The sequence below is a fragment of the Triticum aestivum genome, chromosome 5A (assembly GCF_018294505.1).
Source record: "Triticum aestivum cultivar Chinese Spring chromosome 5A, IWGSC CS RefSeq v2.1, whole genome shotgun sequence".
Taxonomy (NCBI): Eukaryota; Viridiplantae; Streptophyta; class Magnoliopsida; order Poales; family Poaceae; genus Triticum; species Triticum aestivum.
In genome coordinates, this window is record NC_057806.1 from 522,472,382 (window position 1) to 522,498,686 (window position 26,305).

A 26,305-nucleotide genomic window follows, 5' to 3' on the forward strand; every position below is an offset into this window, starting at 1 on the left:
ATCTCGCGTCCCTCCACCAAAACTCCGCCAGAAACCATGATGATTTGGATCGGAAAAGATCGCAACTCCTCCAACAAATCGCTAAGACACCGGCCCCACGGCGGGCGCCAACTGTCGTGGTTCTAAGTCTGACAGTAATGTAGGGGGGTAGGTATGGAGAGGCAAGATCTTAGCTATGGAGTAGTTGTAAGCACACGAGGTTTACGAGTTCAGACCCTTCTCGGAGGAAGTAATAGCCCTACGTCTCGGAGCCCGGAGGCGGTCGACTGAATTATGTGTGTATGAATTAGAGGGGTGCGAACCCTTTACATTGAGGAGGGGGGTGGCTTATATAGAGTTAGCCAGACCCCTCCGGCCCTCAGTTATGGAGGGTTTCAAATACATTAAGGTCGGGCGTTACTGGTAACACCCCTAATAAAGTGCTATGATGACCATAAAAGCTACTTAATGACCGACCGTTAGCGCGCGGAGTGACGTTAGGTCTCCTGGTCGTCGAGTGGTTGGATCTTGGTCGAGTGATTGCTTCTTGGTCGAGTGTCTTCGAGTCTGTCGAGTGGAACACCTCCAAGTCGATTGAAAAGTGATTTCTTCTAGAGATGTCCTTGGGTAGGGCAGTTAGGACAGGTCCATGACCCTACCCTAGGTACATAGCTTCATCAGTGGCTGCACTGATCATTCATGACGACATTTAACGGCAGCTTCCTCGGTACAGGGGGTCACTCCCTGGCCGTGCTCCCAACCTGAACCGCAGCAGGGAGAGAGGGCACGCCCTGCTCTATGCCGATTACTTTGCCAAAACCCCGCTCTTCAAGCCGGATAAATTCCGTCGCCGTTTTCGAATGGCAAGGCATGTGTTCAATCGTATCCGAGGGGGAGTGGTTGCTCATGACCCATACTTTGAGTGCAAGACGGATGCCCTTGGCAAGCTTGAATTCTCCTCTTACAAAAAATTCAATTGGGTTGTAAAACTATTTTAATTTTCAGACAAATATTTGGGTTGGAAACTAGTTTTGATGAAAATTTGGGCATTTTTTGCCTTGACGGACAGGATAGGGCAAAAGGATGCGTCCGCGCGCTGGGCGCGCGGCCACCGCATCCCAGGACACGCCCGGACACGACTCCAAATTGCTATCCAAACGGACAGAATCCGGACAAAACGGACGTCCCGTTTGGGTTCGCGCGGTGGAGTTGGCCTAAAACTCCAAATCAAGTCATCGGAAATTGTGTGCGTGCAATGTTAGCTCAAAGAAGCAGACTAGCAAGCAGCTTGACTGATTTCTGTATCAACAGCACACACAAGCAACATCATAAACTTAGCATACATGCACGTGGCCTGGGCTGGCTAAGCTTGCTCTCTAGCGAGGCTATCGACCTCATGGATCCGGTTCACGCTAGTACAGGCCAGTTTCACGTGTACGTGTGTTTATATGTGTGCATTAGGTATAAAAACGGCTCTGCTTTTGTCTGCCACCTTCCACGACCATGTAAATAACGGCTTCTTTGGTCATTTGAATAATTCTTGTCACAAATTGTATCAGGGGTAAAGTTGTATTTTCAGGTGCCATTTAACACCGTCAGTAGTTAAAATGGATGAAAGTGTCACAAAAGGAACAAAATTTAAACTTTGTGTTATATATGGAAGAAAAAAAAATTCGGTGTCGAATAGGGCAAGAAAATTTAAGACAATGTTAAATAAGAAATTCTCTCTTTACCTATCAACAATACCGCTTTTTTTGATCTGGTTTATTAGTCTTCTTAGTCAAATTTTCATCATCATTTGACTACCAACAGGAGAGTTATATGTAATAACAGAGAATATAATTAACCCAGGTCATATTTTAGCCCAGAATAAAAGAGATAAACCCGGTGGAGGAAGTACATAACATTAGATACATTGTGGGACATATCTTTACATTTGTATATACTCCTATTTTGGTATTACAGATATAAGTAGTTTTCTTTTTAAACTTGATCAAAGTTTTTAAATTCTAGATTTTTTTAAAATGTATATACACTACATTATAATGGAGTGAGTAAAATATATATGCTACTCAAACACCAAAAGGGCCTCATTTTGGATCTCAGGGCTCTCGAGTCTTAACACTGTTATATTTGCACTCCTCCCTTGACCCCAATTTGGTTTTCACTTTTGACCCTTTTACTGAGCTTGACCATGTTGGTCACAAACTCATAATGTGATCACCACGTTGATCTCACGTGCCATTCATACTTTTCTCCCATCTCCGTCCACTTCTCCCACTTTACCCCATATCACCGTTGACCACTTTCTTCCCATATTCACGCAGTTCACCAGACTAGCAGAAGACGAGAACTACAAAATTCGTACTGCCTCCGGTGAAGGATGAATGCGAATTCATCCAAGATGGAGTGGTGAATAGCAACGGCAAAAGTTCTTTGTTGAATTTCTTTTCCCAAGATTAGAGTATTCGTATTCCTTTGAATATCCGTTTCGGTCTAGACAAACTTCATGAACAATACATGGAGTACAGCGAGAAATGACGATTAGAAGTTTCTTCATCTTGACACATAGTAGTACCACTGTTCCGAAATACACGACTTGCCAGTCATGTTTTTCTATCTTCGACCACTAAGCAGTAGAAAAAATTATTGAAATTTGTACCTCTAGATTCATCATGGAAACGGGTTGCACAATACAATTTGATATGTAATATTTTTTGCGACATAGTTTGATATATTATTAACTTACATAGTCATGCTATAGTAAACAGTCAAAGGTGCTTATTAAAGACCTAAATAAAATCTAAAACGGGAAGTATACATTTTGTTCATGTGAGAGTGAATGGAATTTCTACTAGATTGAAGCTCCGTGGACAGATAGTCATAGCATCGCCACGGAGCGGAGCCTGTGGAGCGCCCTTCCAGGCACTCCCCAAATTAGAACTAGATCCTGCTCCACTCCGGCGTGGAGTTGGAAAATGAAGAGAGTCCAAATAGCCCTTACTAATATGATATAGTTTTCTTTGCTACAACATCTACGACACCAAATTAGTTTCACTATATATTTCATAACATATATTTTTTATACTTTATATATTTAATGTTGTAAATATTAATAATTTTCTATGAAGTTGGTCAAACTTAAAAAAGTTTTGACCCTTGGCAAACCTAGAACTTCCGCTATTTCAAACAGGAATACATTTGTGTTCTTGCAGATACTACTCAACTAGCAGCCAAACACGTAGGAAAGTCAAAAGATTGACCACAATAACAAACAAAAAACACACGGAGTGCACAGGACATTTGCTACTACTACCACACAACCAGAGAAAGCAGATAAAATCGTAGTAATACTTTTGGGCATGTCAACCTTTTCTACTCAATTGTCGACACTAAATACTTCTCTACACCAGTTTCCAAATTTCAATCCAACCCAAAATCCCCAACATCATATATGAGACATTGCACAAGAACGAAAGAAAGAAAGAAGAAAATCAGATCAGGCAAAAGTTCTAACCTAGTCTTGGATTCGAGTTTGTTCTATCACTATGGAGGCATAACGCTGCCGTGCCGTGCTACTCTTCGGAGCTGGAGTCCGTCAGGGCCTCGCCGTCGTAGTCGTCCTCCAGGCCCTGGGTCTGGCCGTCGGCGCCCTCGCTCCGGCCGTCGGCTTGTTGCTGGTCCTGTGGCTCCCCGCCGGCGGCGACGAACTGCATCGGGCTGTAGCACGGCTGCTGCTGGTAGTTGGCGACGTTGATGGCCTGTGCGCCGGGGAAGTTGTTGAACTCTGCAGGGTTGGGCGGGAACGGCCAGTATTGCATCGGCTGGTTGGGCGCGCCTCCGGCGGCGGGCGGCTGCTGAAGCATCCACATGCCTGCAGGGGAAACCATCTGCTTGCCGTCGCCGGATGCCGGCACCCGTATGGTGAAGAACGGGATGCCGCCTCCCGCGGGCGCCGCCGCGGCCGAGACGGGGGCGAGGCCGCTGGACACCGAAATCGCGCCGTTGCCTTGCAGGAGGGGGTCGGCGGCCACCGGGTAGTAGGCCGCGGGGGGCGCCCCGACGAGCGGCCCCGCGCCGCCCGCCGCGCGCGTCGGCTGGAGCTTGCGCCGCTTGGACGCCGGCCCCGCGCCGTCGGCCCCCGCGGCGGAGGCCGACTCGGTGGGGATGCGGAGCACGCCGTCGACGGTGGTGGCGATCGCGGGCACCGTCCCCGTGCCCGTGGCGGCGACGATGGCAGGCTCCGACTGCTGCAGGAGCCAGCGGATGGTGTCGCCGTCCGTCTTGTGGCCGAGCTCGCGCGTGAGCTGCGCGACCCTGGCCGCGCAGGGCGCCGCCATGCGGATGCGCCGCCCGCGGCCCTCCACCTTGGTGTGCCGGTCGCGGTTCCGCGGCGGGAGCGCGACGGCGAGGCCGCCCAGGAACTCCCCCGGCGCCTGCTCCGGCTTCGGCACGATGGGCCCGTGCGCGGCCGCCGGGACCACCGCTATGGCCAGCGGCGCATTGCTGGCCGGCACCGGCGCCGCCGACGGGGCGTCGTGGTAGCGCGCGTCCGTGGCCTGCTCGCCATTGCCCTGCAGCTGCGACTCCATGGAAGATCGGATTTGGGGGGTTTTGCTTCGCTTGGGCTCCCTCTTCTGTTACGGCTTGGCGGCGGCGGCGGGCGGCGTCTCGGCGTGTTCTTTGGCAGGAGAGGTTGGTTATCGCTGGGCGGTGGGTCCGCGGATAGGGTTTTAGGGGCCACCGCTCGCTCCGCCGGGCAATGGGCCCTGCTGGTGGGGACTGCACAATTCGGCCCATCAAAAATAAAGATGATATTAAGCATGTTCTATTTCAGTGCGCGGAAGCAAAGGAAATTTGGCTCAAACTCGGCTTGATAGAAGTGGTCGAAGAAGCTTGTGAGGTTGATGGTCCGGTTGTGTTGTTCTGATTTTTTCTTTGTTAGCAGAGAGGTTTATAAGAATCCAATCCAATTGATGCATCTGTGAAGTACATAAGAGAAACAGTTTCGACGTCGGCCTCATACATTTGGTGGAGAAGAAGACAGACGGGCCATGCAGAAAGCTTGCCGTCCTTGTCGCATGCAACACTGTCAATTCAAGTTTTGGTGTCAAGTTTTGTTAAAGCATCAGGTAATGTGTCCCAACCAAAGTCGAGTATCTGGAATCGAGCGACTGATGGATTTATCTCTGTAAATGTTGCTGCAAAGTATGATATTGACATGGGTTCTAGAGCTATCGGCGTGGAGATTAGAGATGATAAGGGAAGATGCGGCAACTGCTGAAGCACAAGCAGTTTATGACGGAATTCATCTTACACGACCCAACTTGGGTGTCAGAAATTGGTAATCCAATTAACGCGCGCGGGGGGGGGGGGGGGGGGGGGGGGGGGGAGGGGGGTGTCGAATGACAACTGCTCGAGGACATATGCATCCAAGCAAGCTCATTCGACAACGTTCAATTCACATATTGTCCAAGGAAAGCAAATCGTGTGGCGCATATGTTAGCCCGGGAGTGTAATTCAGTGAAGTGTTTTTGGGCTGCTGATCCCCCTACCTTTATTTTTATCGCTGTTAATTGACGATGTAAGTGTGATTTAAATTAATATAGTAAGTCATAATGGTTCCATAAAAAAGATGGGAAAATAGCAACTGGCAAACGTTCGCTGGGGGGCCAATCCCAGCGAACGCGCTCTCTCGCGTTGGATCGAAGGTACGTCAGATTTCGAGACTACTTCACTTTAAGATAAAATATAGCAAACACAATACCATTGAAAACATCTTCAGCCACTGCATTTGCTAGTGACGCGACCCTATACCTAGGAGAGTTGGGTTTGAATCTCAGTATCCCTTTTTTTCTTGTTTAACGAGATGACAATTTTTCTAGAAAAAACTAACATGGCAGTTTATAAATTTTTGAACTATGCCACATGGCAATTTAAACATTTCACCCTTTTTTTGTTTTATTTTGAACAGTCAAGTTTTGTTTTTGTACATGACTTTTTTTATTATTAAGGATGGCAGTTTTTATCATAAAGAGATGAGTTTTTTTTATTAAGAGATGACATTTTTCTCATTAAAAGATGGCATTTTATATTCAGAGATGACATCTTTTACTATTAAGAGGTGACATTTTTTTATTATTAATAGATGTCATTTCTTGTTTATTAAGAGATGACATTTTTACTTATTAAGAGATGACATTTTTATATTAAGAGATGTAATCGTATATTAAAACATGACACTTTTTATTTCTTTAAATATGGAAATTTTATATTAAGAAGAGATGGCATTTTTATTATTAAGAGATGACATTTTTTCTTCTTCTTTTGTTGACATGGTAACTCAAATTGTAGGACCATGGCAAGTTTAAATACATTTTTTAACATCCATAGTTACTTTTTTATATTAGAAAACGTCATTTTTCACAAATTCAAAGCATGCCGTTTTCAAAATTTAGGGTTTCATAGTTTTTGTAATAAAATATTCTTTTTGGAGTTTATGGCATTGTTTGCCGCCATTAGGCTGGCCCGAAAGTGTGAGTCGCTAGGTTTTCAAAAGGCCTGAGACACAACCTTTCGGCCTAGCTAGATACTTATTGCGCAGCATGATTTGCCAAACATCATCCTTAGTAAGAAGTGTGAACAACCATTTACTAAGTAGTGGACCATTCTGAACCTGCAGGTCATGAATGCCAAGGCCACCTTGATCTTTTCGCCTACAGAAAACACTCCATTTGCCAGTCTGTCTTTCTTCTTTTACTCATCTTCTGGCCAAAAGAATCTGGATCTAAAATATTCCGGTCTTTACGGGACCCCTTTGAAAGTTGGAAAAAAGAGAGAATATAGAGAATCATATTTGTGAGAACAAAGTTTATCAAGACCAGTCGCCCTCCAACTGAGACCAACTTGACTTTCCAACAGAGACCACCCCCACCCCCCTTTCTTTTCAACACATGTCTACCTTTTTCAGTACACATTGTACATTTTTATTATACATCTATTTCAAGAAATTGTGCATGACATTTAGGAAAATGTTTATACAGTGTAAAATGATGTTCATGTAATTCAAAAAAAGTTTTGTAACATTCGAAAAATTATACGTGACATTTTAAACCAATCTTCATATGTTCTTGTTTTACAAAAATATGTCCGTGATATTTTATAAAATGCTTATACACTATAAAAATGTCACGTAATTCAACATTTGAAAAATGTTCACACATTTTCAAAAATTATTTGTGACATTAAAAATATATCTATACAATCTAAAAAAGAGTTCCCGTTATTAAAAGTAATTGCAGGTGACATTTGAAAAATGTCCATGCGTTTCAAAAATTGTGTGTGACATTTTAAAAATTGGTTATACATCATAGAAAACTGCTCGAGTAATTCAAGAAAAAGTTCATGCCATTCCAAAAATTATACGTGACATTTTAGGCCAATGTTCATATATTCATATGTTACGAAAATATGTTAGTGAAATGTTTTAAAAATGTTTATACAATGTACAAAAATGTTAGTGTGGAAGATGATTCGTGCCTTTTAAAAACGCTCAGGTGTGCTTAAATTTTTTAACACGTATTAAAAAAAAGTGAACCATGTATTTGAAATGCAAATGTAAATCATGTATTAAAAAATATTTAACGTGTTCCAAAAAATGTTATATGTGTACATTTTTCAAATGTCACATACATTTATAATGAATTAATTGAACTTGTTTTACATTGTATAAATGTTTTGAGAATGTCTGAAACATTTTGTCAAACTGCCTGAACATTTTTCCAACGTTGAATTATGCGAACATTTTTTTACATTGTATAAACATTTTCTTCCCCAAATCACGCAATCCTCTTCTCGTCTCTCACCTCAAACTCTTTCTCTCCGCGCACACATGGTTTCTTTTCGGCATGATCGATGCTGCGAAGCTCCCTCAAGATGCTCCAATCGATGAAGTATAAGTCGGCGGCTGTGTTGCGATTTTCAGCACTCTGTCGGCTTGGGGGCTGTCATGCAGCACAGGGCGGCAGCGGATCCCAGTGCTACAATGCAACTGCTCGGCGGTGGATCCCGGTGCTGCAATACAATGACTTGTCGACGGATCTGGTACTGCGATGCAGCTACTCGCCGGTGACTCCCGGTACCGCAAGCCGGATGGGGGCGCCATGGTGCAGTGTCATTGGTGTTGCGATGCAACGCTCATCAGCGGCTGCCGGCGCTGCGATGTAGCTGCTCGACGGCGGCACCCGGTGTTGTAAGACGTATGGGGGTGCAACGGCGCAGGGTAATTGTTGATGCGATGGAGTGCTCATCAGTGGCTGCCAGTGCTACTATGTCGTGGCTACAGTGGAGCTTCGCCGGAGCCGTGAGTGCTGCATTGGAGCTCCGCTGATGTGACGGCCACCAACGTGTTGATCGGATGGTTGGCTAAGCGGTTGATTTCTCCGGCTGATTCGTAGCAGACGCCTGTTGTATAACCATTTTTTTAAATGTCCAGAACATTTTTTCTAAAAGTTTTGCTAAGTCTTAGTCGACTGATACTTCACTGATTCTCAGTTGATGCTATATACCTTTGATCTTAAAGCTTGACAAAACGACTTATTCAATGGGGGGATGGACAGTTAGCCAGCCCGGCAGAGAGGTTCTTATTAAGGCGGTGGCCCAAGCGCTGCCAACTTACATTATGGGGGTCTTTAAGCTCCCATATTCGGTCTGTGACGACCTCACGAGAATGGCCAGGAACTCTTATTGGGGATCATCGAAAGGGAAATAGAAAGTTCATTGGAGAGGATGGGACTATCTTATGAAACCCAAGGATAGGGGTGGTGCAGGTTTTCGAGATTTTCGCTTATTCAACCAAGCTCTACTTGCTCGACGGGCATGGAGATTAATGTCCAGGTCGGACAGTCTATGTGCGCAGGTGCTTAAGGCAAGATACTATCCAGACAGAAAGCTTGAGGATACTGTCTTTGTGGGTAATGCTTCATCTTCGTGGCAGGCCATCAGTCATGGTTTGGAGTTGTTGAAGAAGGGATTTGCGAGTTGGCAATAGAAGAAGTATAAGAGTGCGGCGTGACAATTGGATCCTGAGACCCTACTCTTATAAACTGATTTCACCGCAAGGGAGGTGCCGGATAAGATTCGTATCAGATTTATTAAATGAGAACGGATCTTGGAAAGTTGATCCGATCTCAAAGTATTTCGTTGCTGCGGATGTGGAAGAAATTCTAAAAATCAGAGCATTGCCGAGACTAGGTGAGGACGTAATTGCATGGGGGCCAGGAAAACTGGGAATATTTACTGTTAAAAGTGCCTATCAGATGACGTTTGATGAGATGCACATGGTCACAGCAGCGTCATCCAGTACGCCACCAAACGGATCCAGGACATGTTGGAAGTATATTTGGTGTGGAGGAACGTCGTGCCCATCCTGGGCGACGGTTGCGTGTTTATATAGCCAGGTCGCGACCTCCTGGTATAGCGTACAAAGTTGGTTCAGATTATAACTTGGAGAAGAAGGGATAGAGGAGGTTACAAGGATAAACGCATATGAGCTAGATCCTAGTCTATCTTCGGTTGGAAACCTCCTGGCGATGGTTATCTGAACCTGTCACGTACGGCACTTAGGCGTGACCAATATTTCGTTCAACACCCTTCCTTAATCACAACTTGGTCAAGTTGAGATTACGCTTGAACTCTTCAAAATTTTGTGTAGGTAAAGCTTTGGTGAATCCATCTGCAACCTGATCACGCGAGTGAATGAAGCGAATTTCCAACTGCTTGTTTGCAACTCGTTCTTTAACAAAGTGGAAATCAATCTCAATATGTTTTGTCCTTGCATGAAAGACAGGGTTAGCAGACAGATAAGTAGCACCAAGATTATCACACCATAAACATGGAGCTTGGGTAGTCTTTACACCAAGCTCTCGCAGCATGGACTGGACCCAAATAATTTCAGCAGTGGCATTTTCCAAGGCCTTATACTCAGCTACAGTACTGGATCTGGATAGAGTGGCTTGTTTCTTTGCACACCACGATATTAAGTTTGGACCAAAAAACACTGCAAAACCATCAGTAGATCGTCTATCATCTAAACAACCTGCCCAGTCAGAATCAGAGAATGCACTGACAAGTGTAGATGAAGACTTGTTGAAAGTGAGACCAAGATTAACTGTATCTTTTACATATCTCACTATACGTTTAGCAGCTGTCCAATGAGTTGTAGTAGGTGCATGAAGAAACTGACAAACCTTATTTACTGCAAATGAAAGATCAGGTCTTGTCAAAGTTAGATACTGAAGTGCACCTACCAAGCTCCTGTACCTGGTACTGTCATCTTGACCCAAGGGCTTTCCTTGTGTAAGTGACAACTTTTCTACGCTGGACAGTGGAGTTGGGGAAGATTTACATCCTTATAACCCAGCTCTTCTCACCAGATCAGTAGCATACTTTTCCTGAGAGAAATCAAGACTATTGCCTTGTTTCTTGACTTCAATCCCTAGGAAGAAGTGCAAGTCACCCAGATCCTTGAGAGCAAACTCAGCATTTAAATCCTTCAACAGTCCTGATATAGCCTCATTAGATGAGCTTGTGACAATAATATCATCAACATATATAAGAACGAATATGGATGTTTTCATCTTGTTGTAAATAAATAAGGATGTGTCAGACTTAGAAGGAACAAAGCCAAGAGTTTGCAATTTGTGACTTAGTCTAGAGTACCACGCCCTAGGGGCTTGTTTGAGTCCATATAATGCTTTATCAAGCTTGCACACATGAAAGAGTTTGTTCTTATTCTCAAAACCAGGAGGTTGTTTCATATATACGTCCTCTTCCAGAATGCCATGCAGAAACACATTCTTTACATCTAGCTGTCGAAGGCTCCATCCCCTGGAAACAGCAATAAAGAGCACAAGATGAATGGTTGCAGTTTTAACAACTGGACTAAAGGTGTCCTCATAGTCAATGTCGTATCGTTGTTTAAAGCCTTTTGCAATAAGTCTGGCTTTGTAGCGATCAATGGTTCCATCAGCCTTCTTTTTGACTCTAAAAACCCACTTGCAATCAATTAAATTTTTACCATGCCGTGGAGGAACCAGATGCCATGTTTTATTTTGCAGGAGCGCCATGTATTCTTCTTCCATGGCTGTCTTCCAATTCTTGTCACCGAGCGCCTCTTCAAGAGTACTAGGTTCTTCTGTAGAACAAACGAGACTGAATTTTGTTAATTGTTTGTAATTTACTGGTTTGGTTACCCCTTTTTGAAGACGTGTTCGCGGAGCAGCAGGCACAGAAGTTGGTGCAGAAGATCTTGCTGCTGTAGCAACAGGACTTGCAGATCCCGAGGTTGATCCCGTAGCATCCCCCGCGTCGCTGCCAGCCAGACCGGATGGATCGTCTGCGCCGGCACGGGGTGGAGGTGTTGGAGAGGCAGCTGGGTCAGGCACAGAAGATCCTGGGCCGCTGGACACGTTCAGTGCAGGCCTATCAGGGCGCAATGATGAGGCGGACCCAGGTGGAGCCACACCGGATCGTGCGCCAGCTGACGGGGCCGAATCCACCAGGGAATCCGCGCCTGTCTCCTGTCGGGCCGGAGCGACCCTGGGAGCCGCGCCTGTCTCCTGGCGGCGGACGTAGTGACGGGGCCCATCAGCAGGCCAGCGAGCCTCGGTGCGCCGCGTGGGGGCGTCCGACTGGGGCGGGTTGGATAGGTCGCCCGCGGGACTGCTGCTGGGTCGGCTGTGAGGCGGCGCGGAGACCCGCGTGCTGCCCCCTAGCGGCAGCTCAGATCCCGAAGGAGATCCGCTGGCAGACTGCGGTGGAACTGATCCCCAGGCGGATCTGTCCCCCAGCCCTGGACACATAAAATGTTGCATATTTAACAGATTTTCTTCACTGTTTTGGATATTTGCTGCACCATTTTCTCCGTACTTTTCATCTGCATCATCATAAAACTCATGCAAAGGGTTATGATCATTAGTCAACGGTGAATCATTACAATCATTATCCCCATGAGAGATGCCCGTAAGACTAGATGGTAGAAGAAGGATTTCTTTTCGAAGGAGTGCACCGGCATTAGGATGAAGTTCGGAGAAAGGAAATTTTGTCTCATCAAACACGACGTCGCGAGAAATATAAACGCGACCAGTGGAGATGTCAAGACACTTGACACCTTTGTGTTGAGTGCTATAGCCAAGGAACGCACATTGCTTGGAGCGAAACATGAGTTTGCGGTTGTTGTAGGGTCGGAGATTTGGCCAACAAGCACAACCAAACACACGAAGTGTTGTATAGTCGGGTTTGGTATGAAGAAGACACTCAATGAGAGTTTCATAGTTTATGACACGGTTAGGAAGCATATTTATGATATGGACCGCAGCAATAAAGGCCTCGTCCCAAAACTTTAGGGGCATGGAGGCACCGGCCAAAAGTGCTAGACCTACTTCAACGATGTGTCTGTGATTGCGTTCAGCGGACCCATTCTGTTGATGGGCGTGAGGACATGACATGTGATGAGATACGCCAATTTTCTGGAAGAACGAGTTTAGCTTCTCGTATTCCCCTCCCCAATCAGATTGGAGAGCAAGGATTTTGCAATCAAACTGGCGCTCAACGAGAGCTTGGAAGTTCAGAAACACTTGGAACACATCGGACCTTTTTTTAAGAAGATAGATCCATGAAAACTTGCTATAATCATCTATGAAACTCACATAATACGTGTGCCTACCAACAGAGGAGGGGGCAGGACCCCCACACATCAGAAAACACAAGCTGTAAAGGCTTGGTGGAGATGCTAGTAGAAACTGGATAAGGTAATTGGTGGCTTTTAGCCTTTTGACAAGAATCACAAATTGTTTCAACATCACGCTCTCCAACATATGGGAGCTTATTTTTCCTAAGCAATCGCTCAATTAAAGAAAACGATGCATGTCCTAAACGATCGTGCCATCGTGTTGAAGACACTTTGATGGCACTGAAAACTTGTTTATTGAATCTGCTAATCTCCGGAATCAAGGGGTAAAGCCCACGAACGCATCTACCTCAATATAGCACCTTCTTCGTTGCCTGATCCTTGATCAAAAATAAGTAAGGGTGAAACTCAAGGAAGACATTGTTGTCAATGGCAATGCGATGAACGGAAAGAAGACTTTTTGAAGCACTGGGAACATGCAGAATTTTTCTGATATGAATTTTTTGAAGAGGGGTTTTAATGATTGAGTGACCAACGTGACTAATTTTCATACCTTCTCCACTTGCTGTGTGGATGTGATCTTTGCCACGGTACTTGTCGCGCATGGTCACCTTTTCCAGCTCTCCGGTGATGTGGTTCGTGGCGCCGCTGTCGACGTACCAGTTGGTGTCGACGCCGTAGGAGCCATCAGCGACTCCGGCCACCTTCTCATCCTGGGAGGAGTCATCTTCATCCTCCTCAAAACGGTACCAGCAATCCTTTACCGAGTGTCCCGGCTTGCCACAGATTTGGCACCTGATTGTGTCAGGGCGTGATCTGTTGTTGGAGGAGTTGCTGCGCCGACCTCGGTTGTTTGTGAAGGAAGGCCGGCCGCCGCGGGTGTTGTTGGCGCCGCTGCTGTTGCCGATGCCAGCGCCCTTGCCCTTGCCGTTCCGAGGCGGCCCACGGTAGCGAGAGCCTCCACCCCGACCACGAGTGGCGACGTTGGCTGATGACTTGAAGCCACCTCCCGCGCCAGCTCCCTGGAAGAGAGCCACCCGCTGGTCGAAATTGCTCATTTGCCCGAACAGCTCGTCGAGGGTGACCGGGGTGGTGCGGGCGTCGAGGGCGGACACCAACGGCTGGTACTCCATGTCAAGCGCATTGAGGATCTACGAGATCAACTCACCATATTGCAACGGCTTGCCAGCCGCGGCGAGCTCATCGGCAAGCCCCCGCATGTGCGCGAAGAAGGTTGCCACCGATTGCGTTCCTTTCTGCGCATTTGTGAGGGCGGTGCGGATGTTGTTGATGCGGGACAACGACGTCGACGAGAACATGCTCGCCAGCGCCGTCCAGAGTTCGCGTGCATGCGCGATGGAGGTGACCTGCAGTAGCACCTCTTTGGACAGGTTATTCACAAGATAACCGAGTACCTGCTGATCCTCGCGGAACCAGACGGCGTGAAGTGGATTTGGGATGGTTTCCTCCTTTCCATCCTTGTCCTTGCTGACGACGAACTCGGCCGGCTCCGCCACGCTTCCATCAACGTACCCGAAGACTCCAGCTCCTCTCAGCTGCGGCGTGATCTGGGTGCGCCAGAGGATATAGTTGGTGCGGGTGAGGCGCTCGATGATTTGGCCGGAGAGGGGGGAGGAGGTGGCGGCAGATGAGGCCATGGCAGGAAGCGGCGGTGGAGAGGAGGAAAAAAGCTAGATGGGAAGAGTTAGGCTCTGTATACCATGTGGAGGAACGTCGTGCCCATCCTGGGCGACGGTTGCGTGTTTATATAGCCAGGTCGCGACCTCCTGGTATAGCGTACAAAGTTGGTTCAGATTACAACTTGGAGAAGAAGGGATAGAGGAGGTTACAAGGATAAACGCATATGAGCTAGATCCTAGTCTATCTTCGGTTGGAAACCTCCTGGCGATGGTTATCTGAACCTGTCACGGCACTTAGGCGTGACCAATATTTCGTTCAACATATAGAAATAAAAAAGAACAAGTACATGTACAGTTACCAGGGTCCCAAAATATCAAAGACACAAAGGAGGAACATGAAACGCACAAATGCCTCTCAAACATATGCTCCAACTCAAAGTTTGAAACTCTAGGTTCATACAATTTTCAGATTATGAATAATTAGTTGCAGTTTGACACCCGTGGGCACCAAGGATTCTATATCGGGTGTCAAAGCAGGACCTGCGACGGCAAGGCATCTAATTTGTAAAGACGCGCGACGGAGACGGCGAGCATCAGAACAAAGAAGGCGAATAGCAGAACGAACACAGCCCATGGAGCTTGCAAACCACCTAATAATAGGCGTTGTTGTGTCACCGAAGCCATGGATGGGGGTCTGAAATAACACAGATAGTATACTGGTCAAATATAATACGCACAACCACTTGTGGAAAATAAATATAATACACACAACTCTGAAAAATAATTAGCTTATTGTTCATGAAAAGTTGGCACTATACACATCACACATGATCAATAAGGATATAAGATGGGTTAAACTACCAACTCAGCTCAAGAAGGCTACTAAAGTTTTTTTGAATCGATTAAATATAAATTGTGATTTTTCATGATGAAAAAGTATAATGCAATTTACGCAGACTAAGATATGAGTTACATTTCTTTTTGCGTAGGTTAAGTACCGAGGTGGATGGTATAACAGCGGGAGAGATGAATTGCAAGATATGTCGGTGATACCACAAATTTGGTCAGATTGCCGAACCATTATACATGCACAAAGCCACTTTTTTTGGCGGAGCACACAGATAGTACACTCACAAATATATAGCAGATAGTAATGATTTATTTGGGCTTGAGGGTGCTAAATTAACATGTACTCCTTCCATTTTTACCATTTTATTAGCTTTGTCTGAAGTTAAAGTTTGTAAACTTTGACCAAGTTTATAGAATAACTATTAACATCTACAATAGCAAATTAATACTACTGGATTCATCATTGAATGTATTTTTCACACCATATATAATTTTATTTATATTGTTCTCTATAAAATTGCTCAAACTGTATAAAGTTTAACTTGGGATAAGGCTAATAAGCATGGTATAAGATTTACTAGATTCGCTGGCCTAATTACTACTCCCTCCGGTCCAAAGTAAGTGTAGTGAATTCGAACTAAAAGCATGACACTTATTTTGGATAAAAACACCAACTGGCAGTTATAATAGTTATATGATGTGATTTCTAGCAGAAAATTAAAGAATGTAATGGACCCTTTGGATTAAAACAGACACCGTAACTGTGCTGCTAGTTAGTACTGAAGGTCAGAACTAGAATGTCATGAACAAACAGGTATCCTAATCGGACATCCACACGAACTTGCCACCATAAGCACCCAATGGCTCCGTCGTCTCGACGTAGGCGAACGTCCGGTAGTGGCGAGCCCCGCCCTTGACCTTGGCGAGCAGCGTCCCCTGGTCCTTGTCGCTGACCGTCACGTCGCATGGGGACGACAACAGCCGCGTGCCTTTCCGCCGGTGGCCGCGCAACGACGACCCTTGAAACGTGGTGACGTGCTCGCCGTGCACGAAGTGCGGCCGCGTGGGGTCTTGCGACCAGAGGCCGCACCGGCGAGTCCACCTCCCCTTCTCCCCTCGTACCCACACCCCGGTCGTGCTCGCGAAGGGATCGTGGACGACGACGGCCAGCCGCCCGCGCACCTCCGCCAGGTGGTAGTTATCGGAGCCGGCGGAAAGAGCAGGCGACGGCAAGGCGAAGCCGGCGACGCGCTCGTCGTCGTCGAGGCTTAAAGACACCACCCTCGCCGCGCCGCCCTTCGTGACCCAGTACGTCGTGCCGTCGACGCTGACGACGCCGGCTTTGAGGTTGCACCGCGCGCCGCCGGGGGTTGGCACCTCCCGCCACGTCGCCTCTTTTTCCACCGTGAGCACCTGCACGGCGTCGAAGTCGTAGGCCCTCTCGAAGGTGCAGGGGACGTGCACCACCTTGTACCGCCCGGACGTCGGGTGGTAGGCGAAGCTGTACGCCTTGTCCCACCTGCAGGAGCGTCGGTCGCCGGCGAGCTGGTCGCCGCACGGCAGCGGCGGGAGGGGCAGCGCCTCGCTGGTCACCGGGTTGACCAGGGCGACCTCGCCGTCGGTGCTCCCGCCGTTGTCGCTGACGCAGAGCAGGCCGTTGCATGTGCCGACCAGCTGCAGCTCGGCATCCCATTGGGAATACATGGGGGGCCTACCGCCGCTCCACAGCTCCCTGTAGCTCCCCGTGGGCGACGACGAGGTGTCATCGACGACGACGTAGGCGACGGCGGTGCGGGTGTTCCAGAGGAGGACCTTGGCGCGGCTGTGCATCTCCGTCGTGCGTTCGTCGACGGTCTCGCGCCAGAGCTTGCAGACGAGGCGGGCACGGCGGGCACGGCGCCGGGCGCAAGGTGGGAGCCGTTGCAGGACCGCCGCCAACACGTCCGTGGACGTGGAGAAATCCATGGCCGGACGCGTGATGTTTCTGCTAGGTTTCTTTTCGATCTTCCTGTTTGCATACATAGAGGCCCACGATGCCCTCCGTGGTTTCCGTTCCTCTTAACAAGGGCATAAATCCTCCCTGGTTGTCAAGCCTGTTACGATTTAATTTGGCTGTCAAGTGTCAAGTTTGGTTCCGATTTGGGACCGCGTCGAATCCGCTGGAAATCGATCACAAATTTCCCTCTCTCAACTCGCCTTGCTTCCAAAGCACCAAGGGTGCTGTTAGGCCTCAAGATTTTAGGCTCATTAGCCTAATCCATTTCTTCGCAAAATTAATTGCCAAGATGATGGCTGCCAGACTACAACCATGGATAAACAAGCTAACCTCCCCATGTCAGAATGCATTCATTAAAGGGCGAAGCATACATGATAATTTTGTCTATGTTCAGGCAATGGCTAAGACCCTAAGGCAGAAAAAAATCCCCTCTGTTATGCTTAAGTTGGATATATCCAAAGCCTTTGATTCAGTTTCATGGGAGTTTCTGCTTAAGCTACTGCAAGGTCTGGGCTTTGGGCCAAAGTGGAGAGGATGGATATCAGCCCTCTTTTTCTCTGCTTCCACAAGAATTTTAGTCAACTCCAAATGCACTCAACAAATCCTCCATCGTAAGGGCCTCAGGCAAGGAGATCCCCTCTCCCCGCTGCTCTTTGTGCTTGTGGTGGACTGCCTTGGAAGGTTGATGGACAAAGCACAAAGGAACAACATCCTATCCCCTCTGGGTAACCAACTTGTTAAACACCGTGCATCTATTTACGCAGACGATGTCATCATTTTCCTCAAGCCTGAGATGCATGATTTTGGGGTTGTAACTGAAGTGCTGAAGATTTTTGGTGAAGCAACCAGTCTCATCACTAACCTGGCTAAAAGCAAGATCCTTCCTATTCGGTGCGACGGCCTTGACCTTACTCCCCTGCAGCTGGCTCTTGGATGCCAGCTGGCTAGCTTCCCCTGCACTTACCTTGGGATGCCTCTATCTGATAGGCGGTTGAAGCTCGTTGACTTTCAAGACCTACTTGACAAGTTAATTAAGAAGATTGCTGGTTGGAAGGCTAGGTGGATCTCCTCCACTGGAAGAATGGTTCTCGTGAGGTTTGTACTTTCGGCAATGCCAATTTTCATGCTTCTGGCTGTTCATCAACCGAAATGGGTCATCAAGCAAATCGATAAGCTACGTCGTGCTTTTTTATGGTCTGGCTCTGATGCTGTCTGCGGTGGCAAGTGCCTTGTCCGCTGGACCCAGGTGTGCTCACCCATCTCTGTAGGCGGGCTTGGCATCCATGACCTTCAAGCTCAGGGGCGGGCGCTTAAAGTACGCTGGCTTTGGCAAAGCGTCACAGATCCAGATAAACCATGGCAAGGTCTGCAGCTCCCTGTTGACAAGCACGTTAAGGCTCTTTTCATTGCTTGTACCTCCATCAAAATTGGTAGTGGTATTAAGATATCCTTTTGGCACGATCACTGGCTCAACGGTGAGATTCCAGCTGTTTCGTTTCCTAATCTTTTCAAGCATAGCAAGAACAGAAGAATATCGTTGGCTGAAGGACTCACCAATAGAAAATGGGTCACTCTTCTCAAGCGCAACCCCGACACCGAGGTGTTGCGCGAATACATTGACTTCTGGCGCAGATCCAGTGTGGTCACTTTGTCCAACCTGGAGGATGAGTTCATTTGGAAATGGTCAGCGGATGGAAGATATAATGCTAAGTCAGCTTACCTATGTCAATTCTGGGGCAAGATTGATTCTCCTCTTCCTGAGATCATTTGGCATATCAAGGTTCCACCAAGAATAAGATTTTTCAGTTGGCTCTTTGTACAGGGCAAATGTTTGACTGCGGACAACCTTGCGAAGCGAGGTTGGCCTCACAACCCGATCTGTCAATTATGCCACTTAGGGTGGGAGGATGGTCTGCACCTTGTATCTAGCTGCCCTTTCACGGCTGGAATCTGGGGCTATTGCCTGGCGATATATAATTTTCCATTCAACCTCTTACATATTGCTCATACTGGCTCTATATTGGACTGGTGGTTAAAGGCTCTGGATCGTACAGGCAGGAAAAAGGACCTATCATCACTTATAATGGTGGTGTCGTGGCAGGTTTGGAAAAAAAAAACAGCCGCATATTCAACAACAAGGCAAACCACTTCCTGAAGGTCACTGAGAACATTATCAATGAGCTGAATTCTTGGAGAATCGCTGGATTCAAAGGAGCACAATGGACAGGCGCGAGATAATTTCCTTCTCTCTTTCTTTCTTTTTCTAGTGTACATTTGTATAGCTTTTCCTTCCCCTTCTGGCTGTTAGCCATCCTGAACCTTGACTTGTATTTCTTGGGGTGTTTCATCCTATCTTAATGAATGAAATCAACACAATGCTGTTTTTCGTCAAAAAAAAACTAAAAAGATGTTTTTTACAAATCTCTTTTTTTACGGAGGAAATACTTGTATTACTCAATAATCAGGTCCTTACAATCATTCTCAACTATTTCCAGAACTTCTGGAGGACCAGAGCCAATCCACGTCAAGGTTCGACCCTCGACTCTACTAGAAGTAGTCAAACTATCACTAGTCTTATTCTGCAAACGCAAAACATGAGTAATACAAGTATGTCAAAGACTCAAGAGATATCTAATCTCATTAACGAGAGAAGCATAAACCGAGCGGTCAAGACCCGAACAGGTGATCATAGATACCGCCGTAAGAGAATCGGTCTCAATAGCAATTGGAAGATCTGTCCGTTGAAGGGCCGAAGATAGTCCCTCCACACAAGCACATAGCTCCGCTTCTAGCGCATCCCTGCAAGAATACAAAGCTCCGCACGCCGAAAAGATAATATCTCCATTTGAATTCCGCAAGATCATACCTACATCAGCCATATCACTTGAGATAAAGGACCCATCTGTGTCAAGTTTTAGCCATCCTTGCTCCGGTTTCAGCCACCTGAGCGCTGGCCCAGCCTCTTTAACCAGACTTCTGACAGATTCCGGTGAGATCTACACCTTTCCATTACCCGGGTCCATGTGTGTGTTCAGCTTGATGGCTATTAAAGACTCCAAATAACTCTACAAAAAAACGGATGGAAGCTTCCATAGGCGGAGCAGGTTTGAAGTGAATAATCCCATTCCGAATGTACCAACTCCTCCAGACGTCATCAATACCATGCAATGTTCAAGTTTGCTTAGTGGTGCTAGGACATGCAATAGCCATTCTTTGCCATTGTATATCACCAAATCAGCACATGGCAAATGCCAGATTTTGGCCATAGCAAGATATAAGTCTCGGCCAAATTGACATCGCATAAAGGGATGGGCAAAAAATTTCACTGTTGGTGGTGCACCACAGTTCCAAATGTTCAAATATATTGCCCGCCTCTCTCTATCAGTTCGGACTTTTGGATGAGTTGGCTGGAGCATGAATTCAATATGGTATCTGAGCCAAGAGGTCTTGAGTTCAAGACCCTGTCAACGCAATATTAAATAAACGATTCTGCGTCTAAGGACTAAAATAGCCTAGACGTGAGGGGGAGTGTTCAAATATATTGCCCGCCTCCCTCCATCAGTTCGGACTTTTGGATAAGTTGGCTGGAGCATGAATTCAATACTATATAAAAGTTTCGCTTGCAGTCCTCCACCGGAACTGCTTCGCAGACGACAAATCTGTGCACGACCACTGCATGATACGCATCTAGCGGCCTGCTGCCTGCTGTTGCCATGCAATGGATGGAGCTGATTGCCTTGTCGTGCACACATCGTCTGCACACTATCGTGTGTATAGCACTGCTCGTCCTCCACCATGGTTCGGGATCTCTCTCTCTTGTGCTTTGTCTGTTAACACGACATTTCTTTGCCCGATGGTGCAGACGACACTCTAATTGATGGTTGTGAGGCGCGCACATATTTTGATGGATGGCTGCTGTAGCTCGTCGTACAACAATCGGGCATAAGAACATCTCCAGCCATTGGCTCCTCAGGAGGTGCTAAAAATCGTCTTCTGGGGACGAGCCGGTGCTAATTGCGTGTTGAGGACGTGATGCTCTCTAGTCGCCGCGTTCACGTTTTTTTAAAACAAAATCCAGCACAAACAAGGCGCAAATTGAATGAAACTTCGGCGAGTTCATAACATTTTTGAAATATTTTACAGAAAAAATAACACTACTAGACCCGCCGTCGCCCTCGCCGTTCCTCGCCGCCTGCCGCCCGCGAAGCTCTACATGCCGAGGAGCCTGTAGAACTTCGTGTAGTCGCCGCCGCCGCCGTCGTCATCGCCTCCTCCGCGGCCGCCGTCCCTGCTACTCCCCTGCCCAGGGTCGCTGAGGCGCGGCTGGTTGGACGGTCCGGGGGTGTCCTCGTCGTCGTCGGTGACGAGGATCACGGCGCAGTTCTCGTCCTTGCGCCCACGCTAGCGGGCGGCTATCTCCTCCAGGACTCGGCGCTGCCGGACTATCTCGTCACGGAGGTAGTCGTCCCGCGCCCACTTTAGGGCCTCCTCGTCGGGGAAGCCGCACCGGACTATGGCCTCGTACTCCACGGGGAGGCCGGGCTCCACCTTCAGCCTAACGAGCCGGGCAGAGGTGGGGGAAGGCTCGACAATGTGGACGCCGGAGCTGCGGGTGCGTTGGCTGATCGGCGCAACCTGGAGCTCCGGCTTGACGGGGGGGAGAGAGGGAAAGTCGGACGAGCGACCCTAGAGGAGGAGGACGCCAGGTCCATGCGTCTCGGCGTCCATGAGCTCCCACGCCGGCGGGAGAAGGAGGGGGAGCGGGGTACTCCAGCCTGGGCGTGTTGCCGTCCTCGATGTACTCGAGGACGGCCTCCAGCGTGCAGCTGGGCACGTCCCACCATCGGCGGCGGCCGCCGGAGTTTTGAGCCTCCCGGAGGGCACGACTTGGTGTGGCGGCGCCGGAAGTACTGCTCCCACAGCGGGCTATTGGGGACATACCTTGGACCTTCCCTCGCCGCCTGCGGCAGAGAGGCGCGAATGCGGGCGATCTCCGCACGACGCGTCGCCCCGGTGGGCGGCGGTGGCACCGTGATCCCGCCAGCGCTGATCCTCCAAGCCCCGGCCACCCGCATGTCCGGCGGGACCGGGTACTCGGCATCATAGAGAAGTCTAGCTTTGTCCTCATGAAGGTGGCAGCGGCCGAAGGCGTTCGCCGCCGCGCGTTGCCTGGAAAGCGCTCGACCATTGGGTGGACTGAAGACGGCGAGAAGAGAGGGAGGAACGGGGGAGCCGGCGGTGGAGAGGTTGTGCGTCATCAGTGCGGGAGGGGTCGGCTTATATAGGCGGCGCTCGCGTGGCCGCCGTGTGTACGCATGGCGGGCGAGAGGACGTGCATCGTCCCGTCTTCATTGCGCCGCCCGTGAGGCACCAATGGAGGAGGCATCGCGCGGCAGTTTTGGCATTGATTCCGCCGCGGGAATCGAGGCGATGAGGACGACGAAGCGACGAGAAGCGCCAAGTCGCTGCCAAGGCGGGCCCGCCGATTTTCGCGCCAAAAACGGTTCGGCCAGCGCCCCCAAGCGGCCCCCAGCGCGCCGGGTTCGGCCTGGGTCCGCCCGCGTCGGCGAAAAAAAATCTTTTGAGACGTGACTGGGCCGATTTTTCAGTACCGGCGGCCGAAAAATCGTCTGGGGGGCCTTGTTGGAGGAACGGCTGGAGATGCTCTAAAACATGGTGCACCAAGCAGTGCTCTTTCGCTATCTACCGGATTGTTAGTCTGTACTGTGCTTGTGTTGTACATCAAAATGCATGAGCGGATCCTGCTAAAAATATACTGTGCTTGGGTAGAATGCTAGAGGAAACTTTAGATACATCCATGCTTCCAAAGAGGTCAGTAATCTCAAAATACAATTTCTAGTATTCAGGATCGCCTTCTCCTACCGCTCCGGCTTTGCCTTGGGGCTCCGGTTGCCGGTTGGGAAGATCGGCGCGGCCTGGTCCCGTGGATTGCAGGTGTGGGGGCTGCTGATCTGTGTCCATAAAGGTAGCTGCCCTAGTGGTCTTCTCGTGCCAAACTAACGATCCACCTGTTTCCGATCCTCTTCGATCTGGCTGATGATGTGTTCCAGGTTTCTCTGCCGGAGATCTACAGATTAGCGCAAGACGCTCTTGATTTTCTGGATCGGATGAGATTTGGCCGTGCGCTTCCGTTTATCTACCCGCATGGCTTTAAGTAGGTGCGACGCGAAGCTTCACTTTTTATCAATATCATGGGACATGTCTATTTCTAGATTTTTATGGTATCGAGAGATGCGGAGATGTCATGGCGACTACGATTGATGGATCAAAAGTAATGGCGGAAAGGTTCTTTGCATGCGATTAAGACTTGAGCTTTGTGTTTAGTGACTTGCAGCAGCAGCCTCGGCAAGTGGGGGCGACAACACTGAAGGACTTTAGTCTTGGTGATGCCCATCGAGTACCGAGTCTTGATTCTATGGGTGAAAATTCAAAGTCTGGTCTTCATTGGTTGTGCCGGACAGTGATTTTGTTGAAAGCATAGTTTTAGAACTCGGACTTTCTGCAAGGTGAAAACCTATGATCATTGATTGGGCAACGACGATGCTTGTACCCCGTTTCCTTCTTGGAGGTGTCATCTTTGGAGTAACTGATCACTTCGCAGGATTTTTTACTTTTATTTTCTCTCTCTATTTGGCTGTGTGCATCCTCAGTGTCTAGTTGGATATGTTTTTTGTTGCAGAGCCTGATTGTAATTGGTATCATCACGATATTAGTATATTCCTTTTGTCGAATGAAAAAAAAGGTATTCATATGAGCTGGAGAGCCAAATCAGTTTAAATAGTTCAATGCGGTCTCCCTTCGCAAAAAAATAATAAATAAGCAAAACTGGAATAATAATTCAGTTTGGTCTCGTATCGGATAGACGGCTCCAAACTTGACAGCCGAATCAAATTACAACACACTTGGCAGTCAAGTAGGTTCCGAATACAAAAGCAGTCCACAACCGATCATATGAAAAGAGAGAGAGAGAGAAACTAGGCGAGCCACGCTGCCATGGGCAACCGGCCGGAAGAAACAGCACCTCGGCGATGCCATGGATCGGATCTGCCCATGGACGTATTGACGGAGATCCTGCTGCGGCTCCCTCCGAGCTCGCGGCGCCGCGCCCGCCTCGTCTGCAGGCTGTGGCGCGACATCATCGTCGAGCGTGCCACGGATAGTTCGCAGGCTGTGGCCCTCCTCTGGGGCATCAGCTCCGGCGTCGCCTACATCGCCGACGACCTCTCGTCGTCCTCGACGGGGGGATGCAAGGAGCTGTGGAGGAGCCCTAGCGGGTGCCCTGCTGCTACTAACTTGCACAACGACTAGCAGCTGGTCGGCACGTGCAATGGCCTGCTCTGTGTATGCTACAACGGTGGCGTGACGATAGGCGGCCGCATCTTCCTGGTCAATCCAGCAACGAGCGAGACGTTGTCCGTCCCCCCGCTGCCATTGTGGCAATGGCCATTTCCACCGGGAGTGCCTCTGCAAGTGGGAGTGGGATAGGGCGTACAGCTTCGCGTACCACCCGAAGACCGGGCGCTACAAGGTGGTGCACGTCCCCAGCAGCTTCGACGGGGTCTACGAGTACGCCGCCGTGCACGTTCTCACGCTCGGGGAGGGCGGGTGGCGGGAGGTTCCGGCCCCCCGTGGCGCGAGGTGCAACCTCAACGCCGGCATTATCAGCGTCGACGGCGTGACGTACTGGGTCAGGGGGCATGATCACAGCGCAAAGATCTTCTCGTTCGACCTCGACAACGACCACGTCGCCGCCGTTGCCCTATATGCGGCGCAGACGCAGTGGCTACGACTACAACCTGACGGAGGTGCACGGGAGGTTGGGACTCATCCTCCGCAGCCCCTCGTGGAAGACGGAAGCATGGGCGTGGCATGAGGAGGTGGGGAGGTGGACTCGAGTGGCCATCCTCGCGTGTGCATGTCAAGAGATCCCACGGCTACACTCTGCGTGCGGCGAGTACTTCTTGATGTGCGAGGGGCAGTTGTCGTATTCCTACCTGCAGGATGGCACGCTGTTGCCGTCCGGGTTGAGGCTGCTGTCCAACTACGTGAATGTTATTCGGAAGGATAAGGGTACGTTGGTCGCCAAGATGAATGATGGGGGCTACAAATTTGAGTACCGGGCGTTTGCTTACGTTAAGACGTCGGAGTCGTTATATGTTTACGCAGCCAAGTAGTGTCTAGTTAATGTTTACTCCCTTTTTGTCTATATTTTGTGTTCATTTGTCCACTGAAAAAAATAATAACCGAGGATGCAATGTTGAATATTTGCACTTTCTAGTTTGTGTTGCAATTACTCTTGTATTTATTGGCCTCCTCATACTTTTCGGTCAAATTTTGACCACAGATTTGACTAGCACATGTTATACGGCATATAAATTATAAATTTGACACAAATAAAGGAAAAGGGGATTAATAAACCCGGACGGAGCAAGTAATAGCTTGTTCAACGACATCATGAAGATCAGTGACAATGATAACGGGTCCTTTGTCATGGTTAACTCACATCTCTATGTTACTCGGGCCATTTTGATTCATAGGAAAAGTAGAAGAAAATCATAAAAATACAAATTTTTCCTATGATGACACTGTTGATCTGTTTGATTCAAAGGAATTGACCGTAGAAAAATGGAGAAATTTTGCTTCATATTGATTTCATAGGAAAAACAGAGAATTTTTACATTCCTATACACAAAGAATAAGTATACAGTCATAAGTAGCATAGTATTAACTTCATCTTATCTTTGCATATAGTTTGATCTTAATTTGACCACGCCTTTTGGTATTCATGTGTTTTTTTATTCTTGTGAATCAAAAATCCAATTGTACAAATTCATGTGTGTTTCACAATCTCCGTTTTGCATATGGTATCATATCCTCACTACTGCAGAATTGTGCTATTAAGCCCCACATAATAAATGCTGGGCAAAAATTGTATGCGATGTCAAAATATCACACAAAGTTAGAAAATATCACACGGGTTTTGCTACAAAAATTGTGTGTAATGTAGCACACTGCTGCACACGGCTAGAAAAACGCAAACGTGTGTGATGCATTGCAGACATTTTTCCATAAAAATATGTGTGATGTACCCTATCTCGCACACAATTTAAAGGACACAACTTTGTGTGATGC

At 48.1% G+C, this 26,305-nt stretch overlaps 1 protein-coding gene across 1 annotated transcript; it reads right to left on the bottom strand.

Moving 5' to 3' along the window:
• Positions 1-3,221: 3,221 nt before the first annotated feature.
• Positions 3,222-4,661, bottom strand: LOC123107464 (transcription factor PCF2). Its single transcript, XM_044529448.1, has one exon. The coding sequence runs from the start codon at positions 4,569-4,571 to the stop codon at positions 3,555-3,557; it is 1,017 nt and encodes a 338-aa protein (XP_044385383.1). The 5' UTR covers positions 4,572-4,661; the 3' UTR covers positions 3,222-3,554.
• Between the last annotated feature and the right edge of the window lie 21,644 nt (positions 4,662-26,305).